Source organism: Mus caroli, unplaced genomic scaffold (genome assembly GCF_978045245.1).
Source record: "Mus caroli unplaced genomic scaffold, Mus_caroli_1 scaffold_6, whole genome shotgun sequence".
In the NCBI taxonomy this organism is placed as follows: domain Eukaryota; kingdom Metazoa; phylum Chordata; class Mammalia; order Rodentia; family Muridae; genus Mus; species Mus caroli.
In genome coordinates, this window is record NW_028227261.1 from 79,570,192 (window position 1) to 79,586,801 (window position 16,610).

General features: G+C 36.3%; 1 protein-coding gene across 25 annotated transcripts in view; it reads left to right on the top strand.

Annotated features, from left to right (window-relative positions):
• Positions 1–16,610, top strand: part of Ptprd (protein tyrosine phosphatase receptor type D) — a 2,287,128-nt gene that overhangs the window by 2,120,245 nt on the left and 150,273 nt on the right. For 11 of the 25 annotated variants that reach the window (XM_085839214.1, XM_085839210.1, XM_085839224.1 and 8 more), the window contains 4 exons: positions 757–1,062; positions 1,900–2,093; positions 5,963–5,989; positions 9,964–10,081. The exons of 7 other annotated variants lie outside the window; for them this stretch is intronic. In XM_085839214.1, coding sequence (XP_085695340.1) covers positions 757–1,062; positions 1,900–2,093; positions 5,963–5,989; positions 9,964–10,081 — 645 coding nt within the window. The remainder of the gene's footprint in view (positions 1–756; positions 1,063–1,899; positions 2,094–5,962; positions 5,990–9,963; positions 10,082–16,610) is intronic. 7 more of the 25 variants (XM_085839217.1, XM_085839218.1, XM_085839219.1 and 4 more) reach the window with 1 other exon arrangement.

Consider the following 16,610-nt stretch of genomic DNA (forward strand, 5'->3'; position numbering starts at 1 on the left):
CAAGCCTGACCTTGCCCTCGGTAGGTAAATCTCAGCCTGTGCATTCTCATTCCTTAATGATTCTGCATGCTCATTTTATTTGGGCTACAATCAATGTTAGATTAACACTTTTCATTAAAACTGGTCAGGCTGACTTAGACTTTTTAGATAGGGCAAGCCCTTCTATGTTTGTTGAGTTTTTCTTTTTTCTTTTGTTTTCGGATTTTTGTTTTTCTTCATTGACTTCAATAGGAGGGCATCTATCAGTTACTTTTTTTGTTGTTCACTTAAACGTCCTTCCACAAATGAGTGCTATGGATGGATTTTCTTTATTCTAGAATGTGGAAAGGACATAAAATAGATATGGAAATGGTATTTCTGAAATCTCAGGTTTACATCAATTATTTGATGTTTGGGGTGCTAGTCAGTTTAGTGGGGATGGGAGATACCAAGGAATTGGTTTAGAAGAAGAATTTAAAATGCAGGTAGGTGATTTTATTTGAGGATCTCTGACACATGGTTTCATTTCCATACATCTCCCCCATTCATTATTTAACAGTTATTTTGACCATTGATTCATATTTTTGTTTACTCATGTTACTAAGCCAAGGTTCATAAATTTATGTTAAAAATTTTAAGTTTCAAAGTATTGTTTTTGTTTTTTTCTGCCCTTATTGTTCGTATATTTATTTTTGCCTTTTTTTTGTTTTATCATTTTTTTTCCAACCACTCCTGTCCTTTCACTCAAATCCTCCTTTAACTCACTACCAAAATAAGAGCCATCAGCTCCTCCTCAAGATATTAGTTGTACCAGCCCAAGTTCCACTAGTATTTTGGTAAGTTGGCAACCTCCACCAGTGGAAAAACAGAATGGCATTATCACTGAATACTCCCTCAAGTATGCTGCAGTGGATGGGGAAGACTACAAGCCTCATGAGATTTTGGGAATTCCTTCGGATACTACCAAATACCTTTTGGAACAGCTGGAAAAATGGACTGAATACCGGATCACTGTGACTGCCCACACAGATGTCGGCCCTGGCCCTGAGAGCTTGTCCGTGTTGATTCGAACCGATGAAGATGGTATGTTGCCTCCGCTCCGTCAGTTCGCTCCTCTGACACAGTCTGGGTCTGCTTTGGATAGGCTAACAGTTATTCTTTTAAAAAATTTTTCTGCTCATCATTTTTGATCCAACATTTTTATTATGTAACTTTTTGCCAAAGACCTGTCTTTCCAAATCCTGGGCTATTTTTCTTATTTTCTTGTTCAATTTCAATGCAACAATTTTTTTACCTTTTAAAGGGACACTTTTGCTCTTATGGTCCTATGATCCAGATTTTCTCTGTACCTCCAACTAATGTCTCCTGTGTTTTTCTTGGCATTTTTATTAAATTCTCTTGCATTGTGGAATTAACTTTCAAAACTGCCACCTTCTTACTGTCTTTTGTCTTGTGATTTTTGGCACCTGTTGTATGAAACGGCCTCTTGATATGAGAAAAAAAGAGAGAAGAATCCATATAGTCAAGAATCTTTTTATTCTGCTATTAAAACAAAAACGTTAAAAAACACACAACTGTCAACAATCTGTTTTTGTTATTATTTCAGTACAATACTTCTTTGTGCTTTAATGCTTTGGACCTCAAAGCATCTTCCTTGGCTTTTGTACATTTTTTTTACATGTTTTTCTATTTCTCTGATACTCTTTTTTTTCTTCTTCTTCCATTTTGGTTTTTGCATCGGTCATGTTTTTTGATCTTTTCTTCAAATGTAGAGCAGATTGGTTGATCATTTTCCTTAGTTGAAGATGTGTGTGTTCTTCAATGAAGCATAGTGGGTCTACCCATTTTTGTAAAGAAAGCACTCTCGCTGCACCAGTGGCGAGTGCCTATAATTGTCTTTTACCCATGATGTTGTTGCAGTTCCAAGTGGTCCTCCTCGAAAAGTCGAGGTGGAGGCTGTCAACGCCACAGCTGTTAAAGTCTCGTGGCGCTCACCTGTGCCCAATAAGCAGCATGGCCAGATAAGAGGATATCAGGTGCACTATGTGAAAATGGAAAATGGCGAGCCGAAGGGCCAGCCCATGCTGAAGGATGTCATGCTGGCTGATGCACAGGTGAGCCTGTTTTATTGGCTAACATTGCTTCTAGTCTGTGCCAGAATTTACCCTTTTGTGTTTTAAACACTATTCTATTAAAAATTCTAGGCTTTAAAACCCATTGCTATGTATTTACCTTATAAATTAAAAGTAACGTCAACTAAAATTAAACTGAAATAAATTGCTTTTAAGTTTAATTAAAAGTCACTTTTTAAAAAAATAGATATTATGTTCTTTATGTCTGGGTCTAAATTGACACTCCCCACTTCAAGAAATAATGATGAGCCTAACTAAGCCACAATAAAGTATTCCAAGCTACTCTTGGGTTGATAGAATCTACCTTCTGCTGTGTTTAAATTACTTGGACCAAGGTTGATCTAATTTCTTAAGTCTGAGGCTTTTACTAGAGAACAGACATTTTTATTCAGGGGAAGGAACTCAGCATTTTATTTTATTTTGCCTTTCATCAGGTCATATATTTTATGGGAATAATTGTTTTCTGTCCCAGGAAGTGAAGATAATGACTTTGATGATAAAAATTAAATTAAAGTTTCCAAGAGAATAAATATGATCTCCTGTTCTGAACCAAGTTAAGAGAATTACTAGTGAGCTGGGGAAATGCCCAGTCAGTGACATGTTTCCAAAGAGAACCTGAGTTTAGTCCCCAGAATCTACCCATGAAAAAGCCAAGTGTGGCATATTCAGGTGTAATCCTAGAGGTGGAAAATGGAAATGGCTTGATGTTCTGGCCAGTCAGTCTAACCTACTTGACAAGTTCAAGGCTAGTCAGAAACCTATCTCAAAATAAGGTCAACAGAGCCTAATAACAATACCATGGTGGTCCTCTGGCCTCCACAATCACACAGGGGTGCATACATCCTCACTTATACATGCATCCATACAATCCTGTACACACGGTTGCATAGATAGCCTATACCAACAAAGGAGTTATTAATAATGAGTAGTTTCATGTTTGAGATGTCCTGTTGACCTTGGGAAAGTGGTTTACAACCACAGTGTCCCTGACATGTTTTTTAGTCAGTTATTTAAAGCAAAGCATAGAACATTTTCATTTTCCCTTAGGTTATAGGTATTTAAAAGTAATCCCCCTAAATGAATATATAATTATTTATCTACTTGTCACTCAAGTGTTTTCCTGGGAGGAAGAGGAAAACTCCAGTTTTCCTCTAACTGCCCTGCTGGAAATGTCGCATAACCCAGGGCCTATCTTGCCATAGCCCTTCTGACAGTAATGGGGTACTGGGGTTATAGGAATGTGTAGATAGTTATACTTTGCTTAAGTGCATGGTGGCTGACCAGAAAAAAGGATGGAGTTTGTAAATTTAAAATTTGAAATGAAAATATCTTTTATGTAAACATGAAAATATCAGAAACAGAATGAAAACTTCTACATAACTTTGCCCAGTTTTATCTTTTTATCTCTGAAAATATGAGGCAATATGTACCCCTACTGTGCTAATGAAAGCATTTACCCATAAAAGTTGTTATGCTGTCAGCTCACAAAACTGTTTATGTTTGCTTCTATTTTGAATCATCCTAACTAAAAGCCTGAAGGGATCTAAATCTGTGGCACATTCCTAGGGCTCAGACCTCTTTCTACTTTGCAGCGATTTCTGCAAACATACATATAGCTGATGTAATGCATCATATGCCTTTGACATGAGAAAGGGCTTTTGACAACTCTTTTCATTAGAGATATGGATTTTATTCTAGCCTTGTTAAAATATGTAGGTATGTTTTCAGTCAATAGTTTGAGAGAAATGTTGATTTCTTTTTAAGACAAATTAAGAAAATAAATTATTGTTAACTCAGCTAATAACTAATATATTTACTAAATATATACAAAACAAAGGGAGACACAGTCTTAACGTTAGTGAATGTAATGGCCATGTGTTCTCATCAGAATAAAAGCAATGGTACTGTCTAAAAGGAGAGTGTTAGGAGTTGTTTAATAGTTTGCAGATATTGACATATCTGTGAAAATCTAGCCTGAAACATCACTTAAAATTATATGTAGATATCAATTATATTTCAATTTTTTTATGCATAACTAGTCCTCTAACTGTTTAGTGACTTCTACAGTTTGGGTAGTTCTCATAATTTCTGTCCTCAGAAACTTTACATTCTGACTATTACCTAGGACTCTGGTGAGCTTTAGAATATGGGTTAAATTTATCATTTTTATCAATATTAATTGTTAATATTTAACTCAATGTACTGATCATATTGCAATTGACATATGATATATTTTATCTAAAAAATTTGTAATTTCAAAAATTTTTTTAAAAGAAAAAAATTGGTAGAGTGAAGAAAATAGGCAGATTTAGGCTTCTTTTAACCTCTTCTATGCATAGATTTGCTTACAAGCACAGATTTTAATAAATATTAAATATTACTGTATGTATATCTGTATATGTATACACACACTTTTTAACCTAATTGTTTTAGTTCATAGAACTACTGAATCAATTCCCAGTGAGCCTTTGAGTCTCGTTATGGCAGTACACAGTTGTCAATGCAGCCAACTTTACCTGAGACTCATACTCACTGGTGTTTTGGGTGTCTTACAGTCCCCCAAATGCTTACTTCATCCAAACTTCAAGAAAATTCCATTGTCAGTGGAATAAAATGGATACATAGTAAAGAAATTTTATAAAAACAGAATGAAAAGATACCATTAAAGGTTCACAATGATAATTTTAAACTCCAAAAGGAAATTTTAAAACTAAATCAATTTCAAACACTGGAGGACCATCAAAAATCTACTTGATTATTTTTTATAATTTTTTAGACCTATATTGTACTGCTCTTTTAATTTTCAATTTTTTATTAGATATTTTCTTCTTTTACATCTCAAATGCTATCCTGAAAGTCCCCTATACCCTCTCCCTGTCCTGCTCCCCTACCCACCCATTCCCACTTCTTGGCTCTGGCATTCCCCTGTACTGAGGCATATAAAGTTTGCTAGACCAAGGGGCCTCTCTTTTCACTGATGGCCGACTAGGCCATCTTCTGCTACATATGCAGCTAGAGACATGAGCTCTGTGGGTACTGGTTAGTTCATATTGTTGTTCCACCTATACGGTTGCAGACCCCTTCAGCTCCTTGGGTACTTTATCTAGCTCCTCCATTGGGGGCCCTATTGTACTGCTCTTAAAGTAGAATATTTCTATAATGTAATGATAATAACATCATTGTTGCTATTTTAAAATCTCTCCATGTGGGAACAGAAGCATGATCATACTTTGATAGGCTTCTCTGGATTTCAGCTACTTTACATTATAAAACTGCATCTTCACCTTTATTGTTATATAGCTAATAAATTTATATATTTTCCTCTTTTCTGTTTATTATTTTTTTCTGTAATTTTTCTCTTCTCCATTTCATTTGTTTCTTGACTCTTCATTGAAATTTAAGTACCTCTCACAAGTCTTCATTGAAACTTATGTATTTTTAAGCGGTAGTAATTTAAATAGTTAAAATTACTTGTTTAACTATTACAAATACTTAAATTAATTATACAACCCATGAAAGAAGTAAAACTTGCTGATATAAGCAGTTTGAGGTCAGCAACATTAGATTGTTTTCTGTGCCTTACTTGCTTTTTCAATAAGCCATATAGCTAGTTGATAGATGTGCTAGTTTGAGCAGTAACAATAGCACATATTTACCTTAACCCCTTAGAGGTGAGAATGTCTACATTATAATGCATCTATTCTTCGGAATGTTATTGTATATGTTGCTTTAGTGACTGTATTTCCCTACTTTAAATTAAAGGAGGCTAACATCGTTTTGTATAAGGGTACAAGTTTCTCTTCATGTCTTTTTATTTTGTCCCCTTCCCCAACTTTCTTAACCTCAATCAGTGGGAATTTGATGATACTACTGAACATGTGAGTAGATTTTTACTGTTTGGCCAAAAAAATCAGACCTTATATGCTTGTGTTTCTCCAACATCAGTCTTTCACTTACTCATGATTGGATATCACATTTGCTTGGATATCACATTTGCATGAACTAATGGACTGTTGTTAATTAATCTTAACAATGTATGCACTTTTCAGTTTATTTCTGGTTTTGTGAAATGAGCATGGTGCTACTGGTTGCGTAAAAAAAGGTCATGAGCTTATAGCATTTATTTTGGTTTCTGCTACTAACTCTGCCGTGTGACACAATTAGAGGAAGCATGCTTCAAATGGAGTTGTCACACATGGGTCATGTCACGTGTTTGATGTAGGTACTAATATTTTCTACACCAAGGTTTATCAATAATTATATCACATAGTATAATTACAACACCAATTAACTCCATCTATACCTGGCTAAATTTTGTCACATATAGAAAACAATGAATGGCAATAAGTGAGACTTGTCAAGAAATACAAAGAGTTTCACAGAGGGAGGGTGCTCTTTAATATATACATATAGCTTTAGTTACTTGTAAAGGGCCTATTCTATGGCAGATATTCATGTGATAGGACATTTACCATGTAAGTACTTACAGGAAACAGTACAAAGACTAGGTATAATATAAATATATATGAAACAGTTATAAATTGGAGCCAAAAATATCCTAAATAAAGGTGTAATGCCATGGAAATCAGTGGCAATGCTCATATGGTTATAATTTCAGAAATAACTGTGCAAGATGGCAGTATAGTTGAGAACTGAAGCGATGCTCTGTAGTTCCATAGGTGACAATATTTATGTATATTTGGGCTAAGAAAAATGTGTTACCTGTCTGTAGTGGTGTACAACAGGTGCAGCCATGGAGATGAGTGAGACTTACCTCTGGTCATGTGACTATGAACCGATTAGTTGGACAAAAGTAAAAGCTTTGCATAATAAAACCACTGTGGAATAGAGTAAAGAGGTAAACTTTGACAGCTGAGGTGTCAGAAGAATAATGAATCTTTTGCCATTGTTTCTTGGAGAGATATTGAAACATAGTAAAAAGAAAAATCATATAAAGGTTATAAAGAGCAATTTCCTTTCTTAGGCTGAATAGAATTAGCATTAATTAATCTTTTGGTATTCATTATTACACTATATGCAAAGCATATAGAGATAAATGTGCTGTAAACATTGACCCTGAAAAACTTTTGGTCTCTCAGGACAAATGGCCATAATGCCAATCAAAGTGTTTTAAATGCCACAGAGTGCCATGAGACCTAACGTATAAATATTTATTGCCAAAGCACAAGGCTCCTTTTGGAGTTCTTGGAAAATATGAATAGTGTATCAGATATCATAAAATTGAGTACAAAGCAATATCTTATGTGGCTAAGACCCATAGTTAGAAACACACTTACTATGTGATTCAGTGTATATATGTATTCGAAAGAAATGAAAGTTTTATAAAACCATATTTATATTAAAATATGTAATGAACTCAACAATTTATGCTCAAATCCATTGAATTTCTTACTTTATTTGAAACTGCTCATGGTTGATTAAATTGATTTCATGATGCCCAGAGCTGAAAACTACCTCATTGAAAAGACAGCAATTTAATGGGTAAATTGAAGCATTAAAAGACAAAAAGTTTATGAAGACCAATTAAATAGAGATTTTTCTAATTTCTTCATGAAGTGTCCAAAATCCAGCAGAATTTGAGGGGGCAGAAATGAAAAGGATCAGATTGAGCAACATTTAAGCCAAAGCTCGACAGAAGCTTGCTGATCAAGACTTTAAAGAGGTGTGGTGGAAGGTTGAAGAGGAGTCATCAGCCATAAAACCATGGAAGTGATCAGGGAGAGTCTACTCTGGGGATGGCTTTCCAGGTTTTCCAGTTGAACTTCAGATGATATGTCACAGGGAGACACCAAACAGATTCTACATTGTATTACTACTTAAAGCAGAGGGTCAAGTTGGGGCTGCACATTAGTTTGGGATATAGTGAGAAATATTTTCAGTTCCAAAATAAATGTAGTTATTTTTCCAAGTCTAGAAGGCAGTGAAGCTGATGGCACTAGGACAAGACCTTAAGAACACAGACTTTTAGAAGGCAAGAGTACAAAGTGGGACAGGAGGTGATGAGAGCCATAAGGATTTCTGACTTTTGAAGTGGTCACCCTGCCTCACAGGAGTCCAATACCACCATGCAAATGCAGTCCACTTAGAGACAGAAAATGTAGCTCAAGTATTAGCATGATTGTGATAGTTGTGTTATGGTCTCCTAAGATTCTAGCAGTGTATAGGACTTGACCAGTTTCAATGTATATTACATACTGTATCACATAACTGGAAAAAGAGAAAGGCACAGGGTTAAAATATCTCTAATATTATGAATGAAAGCTGTATGATAGAATCAAAGTTTTTGCATACTTGATAATAGAACTTCTTCTATATGCCAAGGTTGTCTGCTATCTAGCAGTAATCTTGAGAGACCTCATTAAGAGGTTAGCATCTATACCACCATTGTTTCTGAATATCCAGTTTTTCTACCAGGGTATATAATACTGCTCATCAGGTCTGGATGTCCTCTGTGACAGCATTTCAAGGTCCTAAAGATAAAATATATATTTTCTGAAAATGTCCATCTATGTGTCTGAATAAAGTCTTCAAGCACTCAACAGGATGATATTTGAAATGTTTCAATTTCCACAATGATGATATTCTTATTCTTTTGAGAAAGTACCCTGTCAAAGCTGTCATATTCAGCCTCAGCTTCAGCAGTAATGTTCCGTGGAATCCATAAATTGCTTTGCTAAGAAAATTCCTACTGTATTTCTTGTGGCCATGTTCACTCACTCCTCACTCACTCAGGCTCCCTTTAGCTTGGGAAGATAATGATATTGAATAGTTTTTAAAATGTATTCATAATCAACTTGAAAATATAGCTGTGCAAAAGAGTGAAGTAGTTTGTTACTTGCTCCATATATGTTTTGTCTGTATGGAATGTATATGGATCTAAAAACAAAAACAAAACAAACAAACACAAACACTGAAACCAAAAGCTAGCCAGGGCTCCAGCTGAAGGATTGTGTAACATCCAATTTAGAGAAACAGTTCAATGATGGTCTTAACGCTATAATAGTTCTGGGCCCTTATTAAAAGAAAATTAAGATTTTTTTCAGAGTTAGTTTTCCAAATTATCAGAAATAAGTAAGCACACATTACTGATCTCATAAACTCAAGTCTCATTCATAATTGTATGAGCTCTAGCTAAATATCTAGAATATTCTTATTGTGTGGCAACTTTTGTTATCAGGCTATAAAATTAACCAGTTGTGATTTCCTCATGTCAAAATATTCTTCAGCCCCAGAAAATATCTAGATTCAACAGATCAACCATTTATTTATCTAGCAACTTCCTGGGGGTAGAAATGCCATACTGACATGTGCCCTGTCAGCAATCTAGCTACATGTCAGGGCATCATCACCTTGGGAAAATGCTGCTACAGAATAACAGCTAGTGTATCAGATAGCTGCGATATGCCAGACGCAGATGCAAGAATTTTCCTGATAAAACTTACTTATCTTTCACCCACCTGGGATTCTAATATTCTAACTTTATCTTGGGAAATACAAATGTAAATGGGTAAGCACTCCTAGATTACTCAGCTATTATTTGTTTTATATATATCAAACACTTAAGAAAGTTTAAATTCAAGAATATTAAGGAAGTTTGGTTCCAGATTTCAGTCTTAATACTTCTGAAAGCTGCTTCTGAGGATGCTCGAATATCCAACTTCACTATTAACATCCAGACCCACCTCCATAGCATGAGCTGAAGGCATGGAACTTGAGTGCTTAGCATGGCTTCAGGGCATGTCCAGGCATGCACAGAAATCAGTCACCTTATTTTCCTCCAGGTTCTCCCTGGCATGCTTTAAATCACTGTTCTTGGCATGTGTCATTTCAGGACATGATCATCTCTGGGCTACAGCCTGAAACTTCATACTCCCTTACTGTCACAGCTTACACCACAAAAGGAGATGGTGCTCGAAGCAAGCCCAAGCTAGTGTCCACCACTGGGGCAGGTAATGTCTTCTGTGCATATTTCTACCTTCAGCCAAATAGTAAACATGGATGTAAACTATAATTGTCTTTCATTATGATACACTGAGAGAAAATAGACTTCACTCAACTATGAAGCATTTTTCTATGGTGAGGGGGAAAATTTATGTTATTTCTAAAGAATCCAAGTATTCGTTCAACAAGTTATTTTTGAGCATCTATATGAGTCCACTATCATTTATAGTACTAGGTATATAATAACAAAAAATAATTTCTTCTCATTTTATTTATTTTCTCATATGGATTAGTAAACTAGCAAGTTTGCATGTGAGAAAATGTCTTCAGGGCATGTCCCTTCAGGGCAGGCCCTAACCCTAACCTTAACATAAGGTTAAAAATAATGTATGTAGGCATGTTAGAGGGAGGCTCTTTTTCTTGGTATTAGGGCTTTTTGCTTGTTTTGTATTGTTTCCTTGTTTTGAGGTGGAACCTTCTTAGTTATTTGCCTTTCCTGCCTTGGCCTATGCCCCATGTAGAGCAGGTTATCAAAACCGAATGTGGAGGAGCTAGATTCATGAAGGTCGAGGAGAAAGGCATCTAAGCAGAGAAGTCACACAGTGATTCAGCAACATCACCACGAGGATTCTTTTGTTTCTTTTCCTGTTGTTGCAATGAAAGACTGACAAACGTAACATTAGAGGGAAAGGGCTGGGTCTTCAAAATACACTGTCATATGAGAGAGATCAAGGCAGAACTAATTTGAAACAGCTGATCACATTGCATCCCCAGTCAGTATACAGCAGTGAAAGCTTGTGTCCTTTGATTAGGCCGGAACTCAGGTCCAGACAGTGTTGCTGCCTGCATTTAGGTTGGGATTTTTCTTGTAATTAAAATCATCATCCTCCAGAGGTCCACCTTCCATGAGATCCTAGATTCTGTCAAGTTAGCAGTTGACATTGACTGTCACAAACCTCTCTAGAGTGGAGTTGCCATATGATTGGGTTTATGGTTTACAGCTTTATTTTCTCTCAATTTCCCTCTAACCTTTTCTGTGAGGCTTTAAAAGAACATAATTACACAAATGGTGGAAAACAAAAAATAGGTTGAAGAATACCAAAAGGCTAAATAACTTCAGATCACTCCTTCTAGAAAGACGGGCAGCTTCTTTGGTGCTTGTTAGATCTGTTTTGCTTGGCCACATTAGAGAAAGCCAGCAGGAAGATCTAGCATCATAAACTGATAAATTAAGGGATAATTACAGAAGGAGTCTCCTCCAGTCCTATCCCAGTGCAATCTCCCATGGGATGCTTCTGCTGTGGTTTTTGATTTACTCCTCCTGAGGTGCCTCTTGCACAACTTTGTAGGAATTCCTCTGTGTAAAGAGAAAAAGCAGAGAACAGCTGTGATGTTGAGCACCCTCCTGGGTGCCACCTCACTGCCAAATTTGTCTAAATGTCACAAGATTTGCCTTGCTTGAGTCCTGCCACCTGGACTTTCTTCAAGATGGCAAAACTCCATCAAGATAAAGATGTTGGGTTTTTTTTTATTCTTCCATTTTCTTTCCTTCTCTCTCTTTTGATTTTAAAACTACCATTGTATCACCCTATTCTGCCATACTATGAGGGAGACATTCAGTGAGTAGCATGACATAGGACTGTGATTATAGGAGCAACCACTGTGAAAACATAGATAGGTGATAAAATCCCAAGTTGAACAAAATAGTTTGTTCTGTTTATGGACATACTTTCGTATTGCTAATGCTTTATGTGAATTATCAGATTCTTATTGAGACTTAGGGACAGGGACGTGAAAACACAGTGTATATAGAAGAGCAGCCCAAATCTTCACAAAAGGAATTCTTTTCACAATATCACTATCACTGCACAAGATTTTTGTAAGTGTGGTTCTTGTTCATTTTGTCCAATTATGTTGATATTTTCTTTCACAATTTCTATTCTTTAACTGTGAAAGACCTAAATAATGAAATGAAAAATGCTCACAGTGCGGATGCCCGAGTAATACTCATTGTCCTTAAAGAGGCTATCTGATGCTCCTATGCTGCTTACCTACCTTGTAATAAAAAAGCATCCCTTCACACTGGTTTATTTTTGTGCAATCTGTGAACATATTAATTTACTTTGAATATAATCAGAAAAGTGCCTCTTCTGTTTCTGAGTCTGTAATGAACACCTAATAACAGTTATAAAGGTATATAGTTATAGCTTCTGTGGATACTTTGAGGGTCCCCTTGAAATTTTATATTAACAGTAAAAACCTTGTCTGTAGGTTTCTTTATGGCACATCATTTCTAGAATCAATAAGCAATCAATCCTTCAAAATCAAGTAGTGTCCCTAACTTAACCAATCTGTGTAAGACTTATGTCTAACATGAGAAAACTCATATGGAACTAGCTTTTTTGTATTTGAATGCTAATGATGTGGATAGCCTCTTTGTTAATAATCTCACTTTTCTTTATCACAACTACTATATTGCCTAAGGCCTTGAGATTTAAGACAACCAAAAAAGTCATTACTTTGCGGGCTGGAGAAATCTTGCTCTTTCAGGGGTCTGAAGTTCATCTCCCAGTTCTCATAACAAGAGGCCCACAACCACCTGTAACTCCAGCTCCCCAGCATCCTACCCCTTGTCTGGCCACTGTGGGCACCTACACTCACGGTCACATCCTCTTACACAGAGAACTACATATAAATGTGATTTAAAATAAAATAAAAATCTACAAATCCATTGCTTTGACAGTTTTTGTGTATCGTTCCTTGGATTTTAATAATCTGTTGGCTAGCTGTGTGTTGCTGGAAGTATTTTAAATAGTACCGTCTAGCTCCTGCACTTGTGCCTCTGCCGCAGCAGCCAGGCCCGGTATGCACTGGTGGGCAATGGCTGACACCTTTTATCTCGTGGAGACTCTCTGGGTCCGCAGCTCCCAAATCGTCTCCACCCAGCTCCCTAAGTTCCTATTGATGGGTCCCTACCACACCAGCACCATGCTTCAAATCCCTATGGCCTTAGTGGTGCACATCAGACAAACTCATGCTTTGCAACTGTACCTTTCTCTCTTGAACCCAGATGAACTACCGAGTAAAGGAAAGCACAACACAAACTTAGTTCAGAAACAATGGTAACTCAATCTCTAAACACAACAACTGAAACCTAATCTTGTAAGCCTTATTAAAATCTGATTCCTCTGGTGGAGATTCCTTGCTGATTTACCATGATACCAGGGAAACTCTAGCAGCTACGTCTTACCCTTATTCTGTCCAGTTCCAAAAGGACACAACTCTCTCCTGATTCATCTCTTCCCCTCTCCAACCCGGAAGTCCCGCCTACTCGCCCAGTGATTGGCTCCTTTATTCATTAGGGGATTGGTTCACAAGAACAGCCCCAGGCCCATCCACAATAGCTGTGTGTAAGGGTGACAGTGTCTGGAGAATTCGGAAATAATAGACTAAGGGCCGTCAGCTATGGTTACTGCTACTAGTCATGATTTAAATGGAAATTGAGTCTGGAACATTTGAAACTATGGGCTTCAGTTGACCTCCATAGATTGATCTTGCAAAGAATTTTGATCTAACCACATGTATTAATCATTGTGCCATTCTAAGATTTTAGAGAGTAAAAAGTCTAAAAAGGGAAAAGAATTAAAAACGCAAGAGGAGGCACTAACACGTCACAAAAGTCCAAAAGGAGGCTCTGACATGTCCCAAAGGTACAAGAGCATGCATGGATTGACACGTCACAAAGGTGCAAGACAGGCTTTGACATGTCATTATAGTTAGTGTTACCTTCTTGACTATGTACCTTGGCCTCTGTGTCTGTTGTTTACTCTAAGATGCTGTTAGTCCTCACTTTAGCCATCCTAAAAAATTGTGAGACTCTTCTAACACTGTGAAAGCTCTCAAGCATCAGTGCTATACAAAGTAGAATACCCACTCTGATACTGGCCTGACCTTCATATGTGGTCCCAATTGTCTCCTATGAATCTACATACAGGACCATCATTTCCACCACCTTATCTTTTTCAGTAGGTAGGCATAAGTATATAAACACGATTACCCTATGAACTTTCTTTGCCTGCTCTGATCTGTGTATGTCTTGGTACAAGGTTCTGTGTAATGCAAACAAATTGTACATGCTTCCTATTCATGTCATTATATAAACTTTTGGAAAATTATTTTCACCAAATATGGAGTGATGCTATTTTTTTCCTTTCCCTTTTTAATCCTATCGTTCTCTCAGTAAAATACAGCAACTCTTTGAAGCCATCACTCCCAACTTCTTTAAATTCTGCATTTTTTCTTATGCATTATGAAGAATTTAGGCTTCCCTGCTTGTGGCCAGTCTGTCAGAGATGGCAATGTGAGTTCTCATTCAGACTTCAGCATTTACTTTTTCAGCGAGTGCTTCATGTGGTAATTTGTAGTGTTTGCAATAACTGCCTCAGAGTTCTTACACTTAGTTGCATTTCTACCCTTAAAACAAATAAATATTTTGGGAAAGCATGAACTGCTTTGAGAACAGTCGTAGAAGAGAGTGGGTGAGAAGTGGTGCTAGAACTTAAAGTACATTATTCCATCCCATGGTCTCTAGCCCAAGAGCTTTATACCCTAGAATAATGTAAACTATAACAACAGTGAAAAAGTGTCTACATATTCCTATACAAGCTTTCACTCCTACTGAAGAACAAATCTATGTTTTCACAGTGTCAGCACTATTGTTTATAACTTTCTGGTGTAACATATATTTGCTAATTTGAGTCCTAACAATATTTTAAAGTGAATCATTAGTTTGATAATAATATAATCATATATGGCTAGCAAATTTATATGTGTATCATTTTACATTTCTTATTGAGACAAGAGGCATAGAATCCACTTTATTTTGTAGTTTCTTGAAACCAGAACTTTATAAAAGGTTATTAAATATATTTAAAAGAACAGATTCTTCCTGACGCATGTAAGATCAAGAACTATGTAAGATTCCCACATCATAGTTTCAAGTAGGTATTGTTTATTAAGAGATGTATTCTCTGTTTGAGGCACCAATTATCACGTGAACTTTTTCTCAGCAGAGACTTAACATTTTAATGAAAAAATTGTGTAAACTCTCTATATACATGAAGTGATGTATATGGCCCAATGTCTAGCATAAAGTCTTTTTTTTTAAGTATTTTGCATTTTGAAGGTGACATTGTTAGAATACATTTCTGAAAGTGTGTTCAATGTGATCATGTTACATTTCCTCTAGAAACACTGAATTCACAGTAGTTAAGAGTCCTGGCCCAACACATGTATACTTTTATTATTTGCATATATTGGTGTTAGCTGACATATATACATGTACTCTGAATCGACGAAGGATGAGAATGAAAGCTATTCCTCCAGGCATTAAGGAGCTTACCCTTAATCGGTGCTCATACCTACTTGGCCGCAACTTACTAGGATATAAAATGAACGTGTTAACCACATATCTTGCAAGATTCTTGGATTGCCTCATCATCTGTCCACACTTTTCTTACAATTTGTATAAAAATCCCCATGGTAATCCTTTTAATCTCCCTTTAAGCCTTCCCTTTTCCCTGTCCATTCCTGCTTCTTTCTATAGCTTTGGCTTACTGTTGTATGTGGTTCCCCCACCTTTTCCACTCTTCTTTAGAGTTGCTGTTTACCAACTCCAGAAATAGTTGCTGTCTTCACTAACAATACCAGGAGTAATAGGTTGTGAATGAATACAATGTGCATCTTTATATATCTAACTTAACTTGAAGTGTGTCCTCAGAAGAGACTAGCTCCTAAATACAAACAATTCATCACTCTGATGATTGACAATGTTCATTGGTATTAGTGAAATTCTTTTATCTGTACCTCTTCATTTAATAATTCACAATAATAAGATGAAGGACATCATAAGGGCAACTTGTGTATAGACAAGGGAAGTTACAAAAATATACAAATGGATACACAGTTGTGGGTATAGACTCTGGTTCTCTGGATAAGATCTACAGCTTTCTTATTTGTTGTGCATCTAAACTTGCAGAGTTTTCTATCCTCTTTTTCATTACAGAAATTACAGATAATAATAACCACCTAGCACTTATAGTGAGGAGGGAATGTTTAAATATAAAGATGTACAATAGTCTTCTTATATCATACATTGTACAGAGCCAATCATTGTATTCATTGCTCTCATTAGCTATATCTATTTTGTTAATCATTACTTGAATTAATTTTTCTATGGCAAGAAAAAGCATTGATTTACAAAGGTTGTATTCATTACCAAATTCTATGTCAGCCTACTTTACTAAAGAAAGGAAAAGAAGATTATTTGACAGTGGTATATACAATAAGCATTGCTTTCTTTATAAACAAGAAGAAGAGAATACTAGTAGAGTGTCTTTCCCACTTGGCACTAGTTGACATATGACCCTAAAGGGCAGCCAGTCTTTTTTTTTTTAGATATTTTCTTCATTTACATTTAAAATGCTCTCCCAAAAGTCTCCTATACCCTCCCCCTGCCCTGCTCCCCTACCCACCCAC